Source organism: Lithobates pipiens, unplaced genomic scaffold (assembly GCF_037356315.1).
Source record: "Lithobates pipiens isolate NorthernLeopardFrog02 unplaced genomic scaffold, aLitPip1_a1.2 Scaffold_23, whole genome shotgun sequence".
NCBI lineage: Eukaryota > Metazoa > Chordata > Amphibia > Anura > Ranidae > Lithobates > Lithobates pipiens.
In genome coordinates this window covers 56,883,347-56,903,353 of record NW_027507785.1, presented here as the reverse complement: position 1 = coordinate 56,903,353, position 20,007 = coordinate 56,883,347, and the positions used below count along the sequence as shown (strand labels likewise).

Sequence of the window (20,007 nt, the reverse complement as noted above, 5' to 3'; positions counted from 1 at the left end):
GCACCGCCATTTTTAAAACCAAGAAACTGCATCATGCAAAAGCCCCGGGATGTGGAATATTCTGAAATGACAAAGTGTGATATGATGTGGCTGGGTTACTATCAATTCTAAATAAACAGTCGGTACAATATATTTTCATTTTCCCTATTACTATATAATAAACACCCATAGATATTGGATATTGTATGGTCTCTGGTTGGGCAGCTCTGGGTGCAGGCGCGTTGCTACCTTGCGCACATGGATTACGAGCTTGTGGCCCAGCTTTGGGTTACTGGGGCGAGTGACAGGCTTACTAGTGCCTGGCAGATCAGATTAGGACAGCAGCTCGTCTCGTGCGGTGTTATAGAGTGGAGAAAAAACATACGGAGCCACGGACATGACTACCAGATACCATTCTGGCATGGAGGAAGAGTATGATGTCATTGTGTTGGGGACGGGGCTCAAGGTAGGAAAATTACATTGACGCTTTTTCTATTCCCATTATATCTATTATCCCCTCCTCGTCAAGTCAGTGCGATAACCCACAGTAACCAATCAGAAATCAATCAGAGCTGATCTGCAAGTTTTTGGAAATCTGATTGGTTTAATTTTGTACATCACTCTTGCTTTCTGCTTGAATTCATTATGGGAACAAATAGATACAGGGACTGGATTCAGATTATCAATAGATCAATCAGATTTGGATAGGGCACAGTGGCTCTGGTAAGGCTGCTCTCAATAAAAAAACGGTGTTCCCTTTAAACAGAGGGCCCAGTTTTGAAGCTCCACATGTACAAAGTCCAGTGACAGCGCAAAATGTCTACTAGTCCAAAAACCTTTAAAGTGGTATTAAACCCAAAAGCAAACATTATATTGCAGCTTGCCGAATCTTATGCCGTGTACACACGGTTGGACTTTCCAGGCAGAAAAAGTCAGACGGAATCCTTTCATCGGATATCCCGATCATGTGTCGGCTTCAGCGGACTTTCTTTTTTTTCGAAAATTCTGCCGGACCTAGAAATAGAATGTTTTAAATCTTTGCGACTAAATCAATTTTTATCAGGAAAACCGTTCGTCTGTATGCTGTTCCGACGGACCAAAACTGAAGCAAGGGCAGCTATTGGCCACTGGCTATTGAACTTCCTTTTCTAATCCCATAGTACATGTTGTACGTCACTGCATTCTAAACGATCGGACTTTGGTGTGATCGTGTGTAGGCAAGTCTGTTTCAGCAGAACTCCGTCGGAAAAACCGTCAGAGTTTATTCTGACGGGAAAAAAAAAACATTAGATGTAATGGCTGCATTCGTTTTCTTTTTTTTAGGCTTTCTTTCTTCTATTTTCATCTGGTGAACCAGCCAACAAGTCTGTTGTTTTTCTAAAGCTTTAGCTCTGGGATAGGCAACCCCGAGCACTGGTTTGTGGAATTACACAGTTTGTGGAATTACTGTTAAGCTTCTGGGAACTTTGTTGAAATTATTCCTGAACCTTTGTGTCCCTTACTACTGAACCCTGGCACTCTGTGTCCCTTTAAGCCACAGCCAGTATTCAGCGCAATGAAAATCACACCCAACTTTTGCTGTGACGCAGAGCGCCGCACTTTATGTCAGCTGTGGGGGCCCAACTTATGATCCTGCACACAGGCCCACTGCTTTCAGAAAAATGCCCCTGACCTGAGCTCATTATTGCGCATCCATTCGAGATGCTTGTATGTGACATCCCATACATCACATACATCTCATACATCCCATACATCACATACGTCACATACATCACATACGTCACATACATCCCATACATCACATACATCACATACATTACATACATCCCATACATTACATATGTCCAAAACGTCACATACATCCGATACATCACATACGTCACATACATCCCATACATCACTTACGTCACATACATCCCATACATCACATACATCACATATGTCACATACGTCCCATACATTACATATGTCCAAAACGTCACATACATCTCATACATCACATACATCACATACGTCACATACATCCCATACATCACATACGTCACATACATCCCATACATCCCATACGTCACATACATCACATACATCCCATACATTACATATGTCCAAAACGTCACATACATCCGATACATCACATACATCACATACGTCACATACATCCCATACATCACATACATCCCATACATCACATACATCACATACGTCCCATACATCACATACATCCCATACATCACATACGTCCCATAGGTCACATACATCCCATACATCACATACGTCCCATACATCACATACGTCCCATAGGTCACATACATCACATACATCCCATACAAGTATGTGGGCTGGATGCGAGAGGTGGATCAGCATGATGAGTGTGCCAGGACAGGTAGATGTGTCTCATCTCTGCTTCCTTTCAACACTCTGCCTATCACACGTATCATAGATGAGAAGAGGTTACATCGGTGGAGCAGATGAGCAGGAGGGTACAGCGGTGGGACAGAAGAGCAGGGGGGTTCAGTGTTGGGGCAGAAAAGCAGGGGGTAGAGCAGCGGGACAGATGTGAAAGGAGGTGCATTCGAACAGAGGTGGGGCAGAAGAGCTGGGGGGTGTACAGAGGTGAGACAGATGTGCAGGAGGTACATTGGTGGGGCAGATGGGAAAGCAGGTCACAGTGGTGGGGCAGATGAGCAGATGGGCTCAGTGTTAGGACAGATGAGAAGGTGATTCATTAGTGAGACAGAAGAACATGGGGATACGGCAGTGGAGCAGATGTGCAGGGAGGTATAGTGATGGGACGGATGAGAAAACGGGTACATTGATGGGGCAAATGAGCAGGGGGGGTTACAGTGGTGGGACAGAAGAGCAGGGGGGTACAGTGGCGGAGAAGATGAGCAGGGGGGATAGTGGTGGGACAGATGAGCAGGGGGTTACAGTGGTGGCACAGAAAAGCAGGGGGTTACAGTGGTGGGACAGATGAGCAGGGGGTTACAGTGGTGGGACAGATGAGCAGGGGGTTACAGTGGTGGGACAGAAAAGCAGGGGAGACAGTGATCTGAGGTGTGAAAGTGCAGGAATTAGGGCTGAACTGAGGCGTGAGAGTGCAGGATGTTAATTTCTCACTAATAAAGTATATTATACTATAGTATAAATACTCAGATTTTATTAATTCATGCAAAATCTTTATCCCAAAAGGAAAAAACAGTTTACAGTAACTGAACAGTTTACTGTGAGCTGGAGTATGGCTTCAATGTGTTAATGTATTGAAATCAGCTAATACATTTAAATCTACCCCCTTCCCCCCCCCCAAAGACTGGTGGTGACGGTGCTGTCTGCTGTGCTTCCTGTGATCGTTCCTCCAGAGTTGTGTCTAGAAATCATGGGAAAGCCTTCCTGACGCCCCCCCCAACCCTACCTACACACCACCCACTGCCCCCCCCCAAACCTGCCTACACACCACCCACTGCCCCCCCCAATGCTGCCTACACACCACCCACTACCCCCCTAACCCTGCCTACACACCACCCACTGCCCCCCCCCCCCCGGGATGCAGTGGAACGTAACTTCATCCACTTATGCCCCAAAATTGAAAAAAAGTCCCCCCTCTGCTCGCACCCCCTTGGTCTCTTTGTTGACTTAATGGGGCCCAGGGAAATATAAATTAAGCCCTGGTAAGCAAGTAGGAGTGGGGGTGTGGTCTAGTAAAATAAATGTATTCATTTTGGCAGAAATGAACACTAAAGCTGCCCTGGGCCCTCCTGTTTAGCTGATGGGGCCTGGGCCCAGAACAACAGGGCCGGTTGCACTGCCTTATCAGCGACCCTGGTACAGGAGGTGTGTTACTGGCCAGATTACCAGGTGAAAACAGAGGGGGGAATAAAAGTCAAAGAAAACAAATGCAGCCACCTAAAGATTGGTAAGCTGCAATAAATGGCATTTTCGGTTTTGGATTTAATACCGCTTTAATATTGGTATTAGTTCGTAATAAAATAATACGATAATATAGAACAGTGATGGCGAACCTTGGCACCCCAGATGTTTTGGAACTACATTTCCCATGATGCTCAACTACACTGCAGAGTGCATGAGCATCATGGGAAATGTAGTTCAAAAACATCTGGGGTGCCAAGGTTCACCATCACTGATATAGAACATCCAACGCATCCCCCACTCCCCCTTTCTTCAGGACTACAAAACATATAAAAATATTTGTTAACATATACATTTTTATATTAGTGCAATACATATTTTATAATTTCATATACAAATATAATCAAAGTAATGAAAACAGAAGAGAATGTTCAATTGTAACTAATAATAAAAATAACAACGATTTTTAAAAACATAAAAATAGATTTCAATAAATTTGAATAATATTAAATATCCTTTGAAAAAATAACATAAAATGTATTCATTTTATTAATAGAAATCTTTTCCTTACTTAATTTACGGGGCCAGTCCACCGGTACCATTGGAGTCTGCTGGGTTTAATCACCTGCTGGCACTGGCATCTATACCACACCTCCCTTTAGATTGTAAGCTCCATGAGCAGGGCCCACCTATTCCTTCTGTGTTCAACTATATTGGAGTTATAGTGTCTACTTTAATATTGTAAAGCGCTGTGCAAACTGTTGGAGCTATATAAATCCTATATAATAATAATAATAATAACGTAAAAAACAAAATGTCAAATTTAACCGTACTGGCCCTTTATATAAAAACAGAAAAGTTTTGCAGAATTCATTTTGCTTTTCAGTGTTTAGTAAATTAAATTGTTTTCTCCATTTTTCTATGCCTCAATATTTATAAATATTTCCTGGTGTATGACTTAAATTTAATAAATTGTATTTTTTAACAAAATAAACATGAATCTGTGTACTCTTACTCCTTTAAAGCGGAGGTCCACCCTAAAGTGGACCTCCGCTCATCGGAACCCTCCCCCCCTCCGGCGCCACAATTGGCACCTTTCATGGGGGAGGGGGGTGCAGATACCTGTACAGTACAGGTATTCTGCACCCACTTCCGGGATAGCTCTCTGCGGAAAGGGGCGTAGATTACGCCCCTTTCCGCAAGTGCCCGCCCCTTTCCGCAAGTGCCCTGCTGCCTGCTGGGAAACACACAGATCCCAGAGGCAGCGGGACCATCCTTATTGCGTAGCGCGAATCGCGCATGCGCAGTAGGGAACCGGGAAATGAAGCCGAAAGGCTCCATTTCCTGATTCCCATACCCAAGATGGCGGCGGCAGCACCTTACAGACGATCTAGAGATCGGCTTCGGGTGCCGACATCGCGGGCGCGCTGGGTGGGTAAGTGTCACTATTTTAAAAGTCAGCAGCTGCAGTATTTGTAGCTGCTGGCTTTTAAAAAAAAAAAAAAACGCGGAGTCCCGGCGGACTCCCACTTTAACGTACAATTGGTAGGCCGGGTGAACAAGCTGTATGGATTACAGCTGAGCTTTAATATGCTTTTAATTTGCCTTCCTTTGCACCCAGTGATGCCATCATTGGGTCTCTGTGCTTGCCTATGCAGACCATGGCTGGTGGGAGGAGCCAGTAGGGTGCTCTACATATCCTTCCTGAAAACATCACAGTACCCCGGCTTCAGTATTCCTCTCAAGAGCTCTCAGCCCAGATGCAAGCTGTGGCCTGGATCTTGGGGAGAGGAGTTATGGGAGGGTGTCAGTCTGGAGGAGTGGGTGTTCCTAGGCAGGTTGTATTTGCATGCCGACATCCTTAGGTAATGCCCGCATGGGGTGCAGAGCCTCCATGATCGAAAGACCTGAAAATCAAAGAAAAAAAAGGGCAGGCCAGGGACAGTTAGGCTGGGGATGAGGAAAGGGCTAGATGATGCTGGACGTCATCCAGCCAGGAAATGAGGAATGCTCTATCTGACTCGCTGCAGCTTCTAATGCACATTGTGAGAGGCTCACAGTGTGCAGTGAAATCAGAATAAACTGTTTCATTACTAGAAAGGAGCAGGTACAACTGTACAACTGTGCAAGACTGAAGGGAAAGCTAGAGGTCAGATTTGAAGCAAAACTGTCACATACTTAGCTCAGATGTAGCTTCAGTGTAAATTTCTGGATAAGCAGCAGCTGAAGTTATTTGTAGATCTTGATTTTTTGCAGTAAAACTTATGCTATTCCCCGCCCACTGTCCCTACCCAAGGCTTCCTATTGGTACCCTGAAGTGATTGGCAGCATCACTGACCAACAGTATTTCAGGTATCAGGAGATTCAGGAGATTCGATAGTTTGTTTTGGCAAGCATGCTTTTGTTTTTAGGCTTTTTTTTCTTGGTGTAATATGTAGGTAAGCAGATTATTTAGAGCTAGCATTTTTTGTCTTGCTTTTGTTCTTTTTTGTGGCATTTATGTTTTATTTCTGACATTCGTTTCTTCTTCAATTTTAAAAGCTTCTAATTTAGTGTTTGAATTTTTAATCTGCCGTGTACACTATTTAAAAAATATTTATTTTTACATAACTTTCACCTAGGATTCACACATTTTCTAAATGAATCCCATTAGAAATAACGGATGACTTTTGGTTGAAAGTTGTGAATTTTTGGCAGTGTATGTCTGATAGTATTTAAAAAAACATTTGTAAGGAAAGTGTTACGTTAAAGTAGTCAACTTACTTGATAAAAGTTGCCTCAAGTGTGGCCCCTGCAAGGCCCAAAGGGCTGCACATCATATTCAGTATACGGTATGTAATGCTACAGAAATAAGAGACATGCAACAGGGGATTGTCAGAGACTGATGACACGCTTTCTACAAGAGATGGCAGGAGACTAATGACATGCTTGATACAAGAGATGGTCGAAAAACTGAGGACATGCTACAGGAGACGATCGAAAATGAGGACATGCTACAGGAGATGGTCAGAGACCAGTGGGATCCTACAGGAGATGGTCAGAGGCCATGGCAATGCTACAGGAGATATTTAGAGACTAAGCCCAGAGACTGAGGACATGCTACAGGAGATGGTCAGCAACCAATGGAATCCTATAGGAGATGGTCAGAGGCCACTGGTAACCTAAAGTAAATGGTCAGAGACCAGTGGCATCCCACAGGAGATGGTCAGGGGCCACAGGCATGCTACAGGAGATGGTCAGAGGATGATGACTTGCTTGCTACAAGAGATGGTCGGAAACTGAGGACATGCTACAGGAGATGGTCAGAGGCTAATGACATGCTTGCTACAAGAGATGGTTGGAAACTGAGGACATGCTACAAGAGATTATCGTAATAACACTGGCATCCTACAAGGGATGGTCAGCGATTAGTGGCATCCCACAGGAGATGGTCAGAGACTAGGGATATGCTGTAACAGATGGTCAGAGACTGAGGACATGCTACAGGAGATGATCAGAGACTGAAGACATGCTACAGGAGATGATCAGAGACTGAGGACATGCTACAGGAGATGATCAGAGACTGAGGACATGCTACAGGAGATGGTCAGAGACCACTGGCATCCTTCAGCAACTGGTCAGAGACTAGTTGCATCCTACAGGAGATGATCAGAGGCCACGGGCATGCTACAGGAGATAATCCAAAAATGAGGATATCCTACAGGAGATGGTCAGAGACCACTGGCTTCCTACAGGAGATGGTCAGAGACCACTGGCATCCTACAGGAGATGGTCAGAGACCACTGGCATCCTACAGGAGATGGTCAGAGACCACTGGCATCCTACAGGAGATGGTCAGAGAGAGCAGACATGCTAAAGGAGATGATCAGAGACTGGGGACATGCTAAAGAAGGCGGCCAGCGACCGAGGACATGAAATAGGAGATGAACAAAAAACACTGGCATGCTACAGAAGATAGTTAAAACTGAAGACATGCAGCAAGAAAAGATCAGAGACCATGGACATGCTACATGAGATGGTCATAGACCAGGGACATGCTATACCAGATGATTAGTGACTGAGTACCCACTACAGGAGATGGTCAGAGGCTACTTGCATGCTAGAGGAGATAGTTAAAAGCTGCAAACGTGCAACAAGAGATGGTCAGAGACCATACGCATGCTACAGGAGATGGATAGATATTGGAACATGCTACAGGCATGCTACTGGCCTATAGGTGAGAGTTAAAAACTGAAGACATGCTACAGGAGATAGTCAAAGATTGTAGCTATGCTACAGAATGCGGCACACAGGACTTTTGTTGTTACACTGTCGGTGTCGGGCCTGTCGGCTGACATCACAGGCAGAGGAGAGAAGCTGTGAAATGTAAGCTCTTAGGAGGATTTGGGACACCGTCACCAGCCGGTGGCTTATATATCAATCTAGTGTGCATGAAACAGGGATTAGCCTTATTTCCTTGATAACAACAACAAAAGCAACACAAACCGTGGAGTAACCTCGGGGGGTACACAGAGGACAGGAGGACAGGGGCCCGACCTTGGCGGCTTCTTACAGTTATATTACCTTTTTATACATTTTTTTTTTCCTGCAGCGTTATCTGCTGTCCCAGCCTCTTGCTAGCTGCAGGCTTGCATTGACAAGCGTCAAATGTTGTGTTTTGCATTTGAAGAGAGTGTTTCTCATAGGTATGTGTGTTAGTGGAAAAGGTATTTACCAGTATTTATATGTTACAGGTATTTATATAGCACCATCAATATGCACAGCTCTTTATTTATTGTACATTCATATCAGCCCCTGTACTCAAGGAGCTAACAACCTAAGGTTCCTATCTCACATACCCAATTTAGACAGGAGCCAATTAACCTACCAATATGTCTTTGGGGCAGGGCTGGATCTAACCTATCTGATCTGGGGGTACAGTAACAAAAAAGTCAGGGGGCACAATATTAACACTGTGGGAGAGTCACTGACAGTCTGTCACACCATGTCATGACCTGTGAAACGCTAGTATGTATTAGGCTGTCATTAGATTAGGATGATTAAACAGAATCTGCACCCCCTTATATCAGGAGTCCCTGTTTTTTATATCATGAGCACTCATCAGAGTCCCCCTTCACATCAGGGTCCCCATCAGAGTGCCCCCTTATATCAGGTATCCCTATCACAGTGCCACTTTACATCAGGTGTCCCCATCAGTGTGCCCCCTTACATCAGCTTTAGCCATCACAGTGCCTCCTTATATCAGGTATCCACATCAGAATGCCCCTTACACCAGGTGTCTCCATCTGTGTGCCCCCTTACATCAGGTGTCCTCATCAGAGTGCCCCCTTACATCAGGTGTCCTCATCAGAGTGCCCCCTTACGCCAGGTGTCCTCATCAGAGTGCCCCCTTATATCAGGTGTCCCTATCACAGTGCCACTTTACATCAGGTGTCCCCATCAGTGTGCCCCCTTACATCAGCTTTGGCCATCACAGTGCCTCCTTATATCAGGTGTCCTCATCAGAGTGCCCCCTTACACCATGTGTCCTCATCAGAATGCCCCTTACATCAGGTGTCCTCATCAGAGTGCCCCCTTACACCAGGTGTCCTCATCAGAATGCCCCTTACATCAGGTGTCCCTATCACAGTGCCACTTTACATCAGGTGTCCCCATCAGTGTGCCCATTTACATCCGCTTTGGGCATCACAGTGCCTCCTTATATCAGGTGCCCTCATCAGAATGCCCCTTACACCAGGTGTCTCCATCTGTGTGCCCCCCTTACACCAGGTGTCCCATCAGAATGCCCCTTACACCAGGTGTCTCCATCTGTGTACCCCCTTACACCAGGTGTCCTCATCAGAATGCCCCTTACACCAGGTGTCCTCATCAGAATGCCCCTTACATCAGGTGTCCCCATGAGAATCCCCCTTACATCAGGTGTCCTCATCAGACTGCCCCCTTACACCAGTTGTCCTCATCAGAATGCCCCTTACATCAGGTGTCCCCATCAGAATGCCCTTTACATCAGGTGTCCCCATGAGAGTGTCCCCTTACATCAGGTGTCCTTATCAGAGTGTATGCATGGGGGGTTTAGCCTTAAGACAATAAATACAATGTACAAATACATGGGAGGTTTTCCTGTGTGTGTGTGTGTGTATATATATATATATCTACAGTATATACTGTATATAGGCTAAGATTTGAATACACAGACACAATTCAACCTTTTCAAAAATAGTTCTGAATAATTTTCTTTGCGAGGACATATTACCATATAATACCGCTGCCAAGAATCTGCCTAAATGAGAAATAGATGTTGACAGCTCCTGGCCCTGGGTCATTCTACTGAATATTCAGAGGGCATCTGTCAGCACTGCACAAAGGACGAAACCATTTTAGGAGGCTCGGGCACTATTCACGACAGCCGAAAGCCCCAAAGCAATGTTATTTATTACCGTTTTAGCTGAGTTTGTCATTTAGTAAAACTGAGCAAGTTCAGTGCCCATTACCGGAACCAAGCTCAGGGAAATTCACATTCCAAGCGAAACAAGGCATGCGAGGAGGCAGCGGTGGCGTTTACAACATGGGGGCATCAGGGGGCATTGGTGCCATATCTGAAGAGGGCTATCTTCATATCTATTGCAACAATATTAATCCAAACATGGCAGACAAACAGGGAGCTTGGCACATCATACAAACGCAATGTTACAAACATGAGACTACAGGCTTGGCTGGCTTAAATCAGGTTTGGTCTCCACCTAGAGACTGACCACATCAATCACCTTGCAGGTGGACAGACAGACAAGGAGAAAGCCACAGCCAAAACCAGCAGCTATGATGGAGCATGTCCCCTGACACAGGCTTTTTGTGGCACTTTTTGTTTACGTATGCCATAATCAGTATTTTTTTTGCTAGAAATTTTCTTAGAACCCCCCATACATTATATATTTTTGGAAGTATAGGCCAATGATGGCAAACCTTGCCACCCCAGATGTTTTGGAACTACATTTCCCATGATGCTCATGCACTCTGCAGTGTCGTTGAGCATCATGGGAAATGTAGTTCTAAAACATCTGGGGTGCCAAGGTTCGCTATCACTGGCATAGGCCCGAGAGAAAAAAATTGGCGGGTGTTGCAATTTTTTATGTCACATGGAATTTGTGCAGTGTTTTTTCAAATACAATTTTATGGAAAAAAAGTACACTTTTTTTTAATTTTAATGCAAATTATTAATGCAACATTTTTAGGGTAAATTAGAAAAGATGATATTACAAGTAAATCGGTACCAAATGCTTTAAAATTGTGCAAGCCTGTGCAACAGTGACAAACTACACACATTTTACTATCCATAGGTGCAGCTTTAAAGTGGTTGTAAACCCTTACAAACCACTTTGACCTACAGGTAAGCCTAGATTAAGGCTTACCTGTAGGTCCAAGAAATATCTCCTAAACCTATACGGTTTAGGATATATTTACCTGAAGACAGCCACCGCTGTCTATGGTGCATGCGCCGTAGACAGCGGCGCGCAGACGCACTGGGTAAGCTGCAGATCGCGGCGATATGCCGTGAGTGTCGGCTCCCGAGCGCTTGCGCGGGAGTGACGTCATTGCTGCTCCGGCGAATCACAGCCTCCGGAGCAGCGAGACCCACCAAGAAGATGGACGCTCGGAACTACAGGGGACAGCGGTGACATCGCTGGTTACTGTGTCAGGTAAGTGACACATAATGGGGTAGTATGTGATGCATAGTAGTCCATTTTGCTTTACCTTTGCAGGGAATGAAAGGGGAAGTAAACCCATCAAGGTTTACTTCCTCTTTAAAAGCCTTTATAGGTTACCACTTTAGATTTACAGAGATGGTCTAGTGCTAGAATTACTGCCCATGATCTGACGTTGGGGGTGATACCTCACATGTGTGGGACGATCATCGTGTGTTCGCCTTTGCGCACGAGCACAGAGGGGGCACGTTTAAAATTATTTTATTTTATTTTTTACACTGTCACTTTAAATTTTTTGTATGATCACTTTTAGTGCTGTCAGAAGGAATGTAAACATCCCTTGTGACAGCAATAGGCAGTGACAGGTACTCTTTATGCAGAGATCTGGGGTCTATAAGACCCCAAATCCTTTCTCTGCCCTTAAAAGCATTCAAAACACCAAGATCGGTGTAATCAAATGCTTTTCATTTTTAAAAATGGCGCCACTTACTTTGGGGGGAAACCAGAAGTGATGTAAGCTCATCACTTCTGGTTCCTTTATGAGGCGATCAGAGCCGTTGTGGCCTTTGTTTTCCTTTATGATCTACCAGCGGATCGGGTGTCCCAGTGGGACGGGACAGCCCAATTAAGCTACGGAAGGTAACGAGGGTGGGGGGGGTCGTGCTCTCCCCCTGTGTGTAAAAGCAATCCAGCAGCTAGTTAGCCGCTAGGATTGTTTTTACAAGAGGGCCGTTTTTACGAGAGACCTCTAAAAAACCGTACCAGCCTACAGGCATCGACCGGGTATAACCTCTAGAAGTCTAGTGATGTACGAATATGTCGCTGGTGAGCAAGAGGTTAACAGCCACATCACTTCCAGGGAGTCATACCGTTTTTACCCCTGTTGAACCACGCCGCCCTGCATCACTTACAAATCTCCCTTGATTCCTCTCATTCATCAGAGACTTGAACTGACCTTATTCATGCACATTTACACGTATTTGCTAGAATGACCTGCTAGGTTGATATTGAGCAGATTTCAGTAACTTTTTTTTTGGCTACTGTTTCTTTGGCAGGGTTCCCGCATGATGCTGCATTGTTTTAAAGAAGATGTGTCACTTTACTTTTTATTAACGTGTTCTGTCCCCCAGGGGGCATCTTCCTAGGTTCTGCCTATGCCTAGTTGTGTTGTTGGACAGGGCACCCCTCCTTCCTCCATGGCTGTCCGAAAACACAGCTAGCAAGGGGGCAGATACTTTGTCAGTTGGTACTTTTCTGCATCTCCAAGCACTTGCTCAAAATAGGCTCCTCACCAGGAATGCAGGGGTAGAAGGGTTTGCCAACTAATATGTTTCAGGAATTGGAACAGGTTGCTTTAAACTGACTTCATCTGCAGATCGAAGTTCATTTCTTTGATCTGTAGCTGAAGAAACAGGAAGATACAAAAAGAAACAATGTTTCTTCTTATCTTAATGTTTCATCGTTAAGCAATGTTGTTGATAAAACATTGCCCAGCTGCTTGTTTGTTTTTTAATTGACAGATCCAATTGTGGATCTTCCAACACTTCAGCTGTCAACAGGAAAACCCCACTGACAGCTGAATGAGTCATCAGTTGTTAAAGTGGTTTTGAAGGCAGAAGGGTTTTTATCTTAATGCATTCTATGCATTAAGATAAAAAGCCTTCGATGTTCAGCTCCCCCTCAGTCACCCCTATTACTTACCTGAGGTTCCTCTCTGTCCAGTGATGTCCATGAGCGTCTCAGCCATTCGAGTGTCTCCCTCTCTGATTGGCTAAAACACAGCAGCGGCGCCATTGGCTGCCACTGCTGTCAATAAAAGTTAGCTAGCAAATTAGGAGAGGGAGGGGGCGGGGCCAGGTGGGCTCCGTCTCTGAATGGACACAGGGATCTGTGACTCGGCTTGGGTGTCAGTTCTAGAGTCAGTGAAAGAAGAGGAGGATCTGTGCATACAGGATCAAACAGCCTTTTTACACAATGCAGAGGTATACTGTACAAGGCCTCTCTGCCAAGTCAAATTCAGGTCCTCACACTGCTTATTTTAAAAATTGCATCCAAGGATATATTAATGTGATAAGGAATTTAAAGCCCAACTCCAGGCCTCTCTGGCACTGGCACTTGTACCCGGCCCCAGTCTTTGGGCATCTCCATTGTCTAGCGCATAACTCCTACACATGGGTGGAAGTCAGTCAACCCAGCACATGGGAGCCATGTTGGCGAAGTAAGTGAGCAGGCAGGTAGGTGTATTTAATAATCTAGCTAAGGTTCAGTTAGTAACTGTATTTCTTTTATTAGGAATGTGTGCTGTCTGGGATTATGTCTGTGAATGGCAAAAGAGTTTTGCACATAGATCGGAACAACTATTATGGGGGAGAAACTGCATCAATCACGCCCATAGAAGAGGTAGGTTCTCTATGATGATCATTATCCATATCTGTCTTTCTATCTATCATTCTCTCTATCAATCAGTCTTTTACTCTATCCATCTTGCTCACCCCCAGAAGGGCCGCTGAGACTATGCCCAGAACTTCCTTTGCTAGTGCAGAGGTCGCCGTCTTACACACGCTCTCTAGGGGATGTCTTTTTACTATTTATTGCTGAAGAACTTGAATAGGAGAAATGTTTAGGGTCACACGATACTCCAAAATGATAATAGCAATCAATGGGAGGAATAGCTTCTTAGTAGAAAATCCTTACAGGAGCAGGCACACACACTACAGTCCAAAATCAAATCTTACAATGTCCCAGGAGCTGTCTGCCACCCAGCATCCACAGATAAATCCTCTTTGAGGGAGTTAAAAGATCCTTCTCCAGACTAGGACTTCAGGACAGTGCCCTCCATTAGCAATCTGCTCCAGGCCCTCAGCCCAGCACCTGCTAAGGCCCAGGCTTCAATTTCTTACTTAAAGCGGAGGTCCACCCTAAAGTGGACCTTCCGCTCATCGGAACCCTCCCCCCCTCCGGCGCCACAATTGGCACCTTTCAGGGGGGAGGGGGGTGCAGATACCTGTACAGTACAGGTATCTGCACCCACTTTCGGGATAGCTCTCTGCGGAAAGGGGCGTAGATTACGCCCCTTTCCGCAAGTGCCCGCCCCTTTCCGCAAGTGCCCCGCTGCCTGCTGGGAAACACACAGATCCCAGAGGCAGCGGGGACCGTCCTTATTGTGCAGCGCGACTCGCGCATGCGCAGTAGGGAACCGGGAAATGAAGCCGAAAGGCTCCATTTCCTGATTCCCATACCCAAGATGGCGGCGGCAGCACCCGAGAGACGATCTAGAGATCGGCTTCGGGTGCCGACATCGCGGGCGCGGTGGACAGGTAAGTGTCACTATTTTAAAAGTCAGCAGCTGCAGTATTTGTAGCTGCTGGCTTTTAAAAAAAAAGAAAAACGCGGAGTCCCGGCGGACTCCCGCTTTAACTAGCTATCTACTAAGGGCAGCAGCACCAAGAGAACTGGAACCAGCCCCCCCCCAACCCAAGCGAAGTCACCTGCACTTCCCTCCTGGTCGGTCAGTCATCCGGCCTCAACACTTACCCCGGGCTTGTCTCCCGGGAGCGCGTCTCACGGGAGCGCGAGTGGCGGCTCCCCTGTGCATGCGCGGGAGTGACGTCATCGCCGGCTTCGTCGAATGACAGCGGCGGAGCAGCGAGACCCACCAAGAAGATGGAGGCTCCGGACTACAGGGGACAGCTGTGACTTTGCTGGCTCCTGTGTCAGGTAAGTAACACATAATGGGGTAGTATGCGATGCATAGTAGTCCATTATGCTTTGCCTTTGCAGGGAATCAAAGAGGAAGTAAACTCATCAGGGTTTACTTCCTCTTTAACTCCTTAGTGAGCTGAACAGGCTCACTAAACAGCACAAAAAAGGAAATAGTTTGTATACTGCATGGACCTGGGGCAAATATACCTCCCATCCAGGGCACAACCCTTATGCCCTGTACACACGGTCGGAAATTCCGATGAAAAAAGTCTCATCGGATTATGTTTAAAATCCAATCGTGTGTGGACTCTATCAGACTTTTTCTGTCGGATTTTCCGATGCACAAAGTTTGAGAGCGGGATCTAAAATTTTCCGGCAACAAAATCCGATCACATAAATTCCGATCGTGTGTAGACAATTCCGACGGACAAAGTGCCTTGCATGCTCAGAATAAACTAAGAGACGGAAGCTATTGGCTACTGGGTCGTTTATAGTCCCGACGTACGCTATCTAAGTCACCTCGTTCAGAACGATCAGATTTTCCGACAACTTTGTGCGACCGTCTGTATGCACACAAGTTTCTGAAAAAATCAGTTGGAAAAAATCAGATGGATTTTGTGGTCGGAATGTCCGACCATGTGTACAGGGCATTAGATTTACCTGGCTTCCTGTCACACTATCTATCTATCTATCTATCTATCTATCTATCTATCTATCTATCTATCTATCTATCTATCTATCTATCTATCTATTTGTAACACCTTGGAGTTTAGGCAGGGTTGCTCCCTAAAATTTAATTAGAGATCAACTGTTTTCCCCCTAAGTCTGACCTTGTTGCACTTTTCTCTTCTAATGCTAGGTGGCCTGGTACCTGGCAATGCTAGATACGAGAAGGGTATGCAAGGTTAAATTATGGGTATGTGGGGCGTCTCAGCCAAGGGGTGGGGGTTTTCTTGGATCCCTTGGCCTGCTGGGAGGGCCTATATATATATTCAGGTGGAATCAGGTGATCTGTGTTCTGTGCCACCTAGACAGCTGTCTGTACTGTCCAGGCTGCTAGGCCGTAGATTGGGCCTATCCTGGGCACATCTGGCTGCTAGCCTGTTTGAGGGCCTATCCAGAAGCAAGAGAGTAGCGCAGGGTTGGGACTGCGGCTTGCAATCTAACCAGAAGTGACGGTTCTGCAGGCCGGAGAATCTGTCATGATCGGAGGTAGAGGGGAAGCTGTCGCCATTAAGGGTCCAACCACCTTATTACCGGGGACCGTAGTGAGTAACTGAAGCAAGTACCGGAGCAGTATTCTCACCAACCGGGGATGATGAAGAATCGGGAAACTTCAGTGGGTATCAAGCCAGGAACCCACCCAGTGGAGGTGACACTTGCAGAGCACCCTTGTGTGTCAAGCCAGTGACCGAGCAGGCCAGCTTGGGTGAAGCTTGAGAGGTATCTAGAGTGCCAAGCTAGGGACCCAGCAGAGAAGCAGGGGTGACGCTTGAGGAAGATACCACTGTGAAGATTGGAGGAGCTCAAGGGATTCAGTGTCAGTGAATCATCTAGTCTAGTGGGAGACTGGGAGCTCAGTGGGTTGAAGAACTTTAAGAAGTAATTGTAGTGGAAGAGAAAGAACTGTTACGCTTTGTGTTAGCAACTGTTAAAGACTGTTACCATAGGAGACAGCATTCCTACACATGTAGATGTGGTGTCTTGCTGGATTGCTTTCCCTTCATGGTTGCCCTCCTGTTGAAGTCTCTGAGTCTGCCAATGAATCTTGCAACTATCTAAGGATGTCCTGGCCCTAGCCCTCTCTCCGAAAAGTTCTGTTAAGAGAAACAAAATCTCTTTTGCATTCAAGAAGTGTCTGGTGCCCAATAACTTCAACTACCTTGCACCGACTATGCCTCACAACCCACCATATTCAGAAGGATGTCAGCTATCTCTGGCCCTGGAGGTTCTCATTAGACTGAAGGAGACCTGGAGCCTTGCTACATATCTATCTATCTGTCTGTCTGTCTGTCTGTCTGTCTGTCTGTCTGTCTGTCTGTCTGTCTGTCTGTCTGTCTATCTATCTATCTATCTATCTATCTATCTATCTATCTATCTATCTCTCTATCTCTCTATCTCTCTATCTATCTATCTCTCTATCTCTCTTTATGACTAAATGAGATGATAGAAATCATTGATATAATCTTCTCTCCTCCACAGCTTTATCGAAGATTCAATGTGATTGGTCCTCCGGAGCCAATGGGCAGAGGAAGAGAGTGGAATGTAGATCTGGTCCCCAAGTTTCTAATGGCCAATGGTAAGCAAATATGATGCAAAATTGAGAAAAACTCCGTTGTCTGACCTTCGGGACTTCTGAGGTCAATGATCACATTAGAATAGCCTTTCTCAACCATTTTACCCCTAGAGGAAATCATTTTCAGGTCTCCGGGAACCTCTGTTAAAGCCAAATCACCAGGGGTCAGTGGAAAAATGCACCTTACTGTGGTAGTGGTCAATAGATAAAATGCCCCCTTAAGGTGGTGGTCATCTCACAGCTCAAAAGCTCATTGTGTCATGCCACTGGCTCTGCCATATGATCTTGGCCCCAGAACTATGAAGGAACCATCAAATGGGAGGGCAATCAGTCACAGCTCAAGGAACATCTAGCAAACAACTATCAGGGTTCTTCCAGCAAACACTGAAGGGGTCTTCCAGTAAGCACTGGAAGAACCCTAGTTGAGAATGACTGCATTAGAAGGAACCTGTCAGGACAAAAATATGTGCACTATTGCTAAGAGAATGTGAAGGTCAGAAGTTACCTGAAGGCTGATAATTGCTTTTAGGGGCAAAGGCACATACCATAGGGTGTGGTTTAATCAGATATTGGTGGATAATTATTGATTGCTTTAGCGTTATGTGTCTGGTCCTTCTTCTGCTCCTGTTAGGACAGCTGGTGAAGATACTTTTATACACCGAAGTGACCCAATATATTGATTTCAAAGTGGTTGATGGAAGTTTTGTGTACAAATCTGGACGCATCCACAAGGTGCCCTGCACAGAGGAAGAGGCGCTGGTCTCGGGTGAGTGGGCATCTCCGGACAAGTCTGACGCTATTTCTGTTTTCATTTTTTTCCCCAACATTGGCCATTTTGTATTTCTGATACTTGTCAGGCACTCCACTTTAACTCATACTGGTTTACCAAAAAATGGCTGCTGTGGTAACATGTTAAAATTCCAGAAAAGAAACCTTCCTTCATTAGGTACATTTAACAAATTTTAGCAACCCTGATAGTTTTTTTTTTTTTTCAAATTGTTATTGACCTCCATCGCTTTGTCGTGTCTAGACTTATTGGGCATGTTTGAAAAAAGACGTTTCCGCAAGTTCTTACTCTTTGTGATCAACTTCAACGAACACGACGTCAAGACTCACCAAGATATTGATCCCAGGAGGATGACTATGCGAGAAGTGTACCGGAAATTCGACCTTGGCCCAGACGTTATATCATTCACCGGACACGCTCTGGCCTTGTATACGAATGAAGAGTAAGTACATTTCATTTTAACGAGGGTGACATAAAAGAATGAGTGAAAAGCTGTTTTCAATTTCACCAACAGGATTTCAAATCCAGGAAAACAGCTAGACACACACTTTACAGTCATATATGAAAACTTCATAGCTTGCAAACCTTTTTTTCAGGATTTTGTAAAGCCAGTGTTGTGATCCACATGATTCACACACCCCTGCCACAATTATAACCAAAACCACTATCCACTACTATAACTTCCTGTGTCACCTTCCTGCTGATTAGACTGTATAATAGTATCCTTATCATACTGCTGAAGTCCTCATTGAGCTCTTTTCCTCCTATAAGCCAGTGGTCATCAACCCTGTCCTCAGGGCCCACTAACAGGCCAGTTTTTATGTTATGAGATGCAGACTAGAATACTGCAATCACTGAGCAGCAAATTATATCACCTGTGATGTATTTCAGTTATCTTGCAAACCTGGCCTGTAAAGCTGGCCACACACCCAGGCATGTACTGGCCATTGGGACTACCGGGAGTTTCCCGGTGGGCCGATGGCTCAGTGGGCCACTCTGATGTAAGGGGGCTGGTGATGGGACACTCTGATGTAAGGGGGCTGGTGATGGGACACTCTGATGTAAGAGGGCTGGTAATGGGACACTCTGATGTAAGGGGGCTGGTGAGGGGACACTCTGATGTAAGGGGGTGCTGATGGGACACTCTGATGTAAGGGGGCTGGTAATGGGACACTCTGATGTAAGGGGGCTGGTAATGGGACACTCTGATGTAAGGGGGTGCTGATGGGACACTCTGATGTAAGGGGGCTGGTGATGGGACACTCTGATGCAAATGGGGTGCTAATGGGACACTCTGATGTAAGGGGGTGCTCATGGGACACTCTGATGTAAGGGGGCTGGTGATGGGACACTCTGATGCAAAGGGGGTGCTGATGGGACACTCTGATGCAAAGGGGGTGCTGATGGGACACTCTGATGTAAGGGGGTGCTGATGGGACACTCTGATGTAAGGGGGTGCTGATGGGACACTCTGATGTAAGGGGGCTGATGATGGGACACTCTGATGTAAGGGGGCTGGTGATGGGACACTCTGATGTAAGGGGGCTGATGATGGGACACTCTGATGTAAGGGGGCTGGTAATGGGACACTCTGATGTAAGGAGGCTGCTGATGGGACACTCTGATGTAAGGGGGCTGGTAATGGGACACTCTGATGTAAGGGGGATGGTGATGGGACA

The 20,007-nt window shown here is 45.7% G+C and overlaps 1 protein-coding gene across 1 annotated transcript in view; it reads left to right on the top strand.

Moving 5' to 3' along the window:
- Window positions 1-311: 311 nt before the first annotated feature.
- The window catches only part of LOC143927552 (rab GDP dissociation inhibitor beta-like), a 39,963-nt gene continuing 20,267 nt past the window's right edge, over window positions 312-20,007 (top strand). Inside the window, exons 1-5 of the mRNA XM_077451685.1 lie at window positions 312-445; window positions 13,836-13,943; window positions 17,448-17,544; window positions 18,173-18,307; window positions 18,572-18,770. Coding sequence (XP_077307811.1) covers window positions 377-445; window positions 13,836-13,943; window positions 17,448-17,544; window positions 18,173-18,307; window positions 18,572-18,770 — 608 coding nt within the window. The 5' untranslated portion in view covers window positions 312-376. The remainder of the gene's footprint in view (window positions 446-13,835; window positions 13,944-17,447; window positions 17,545-18,172; window positions 18,308-18,571; window positions 18,771-20,007) is intronic.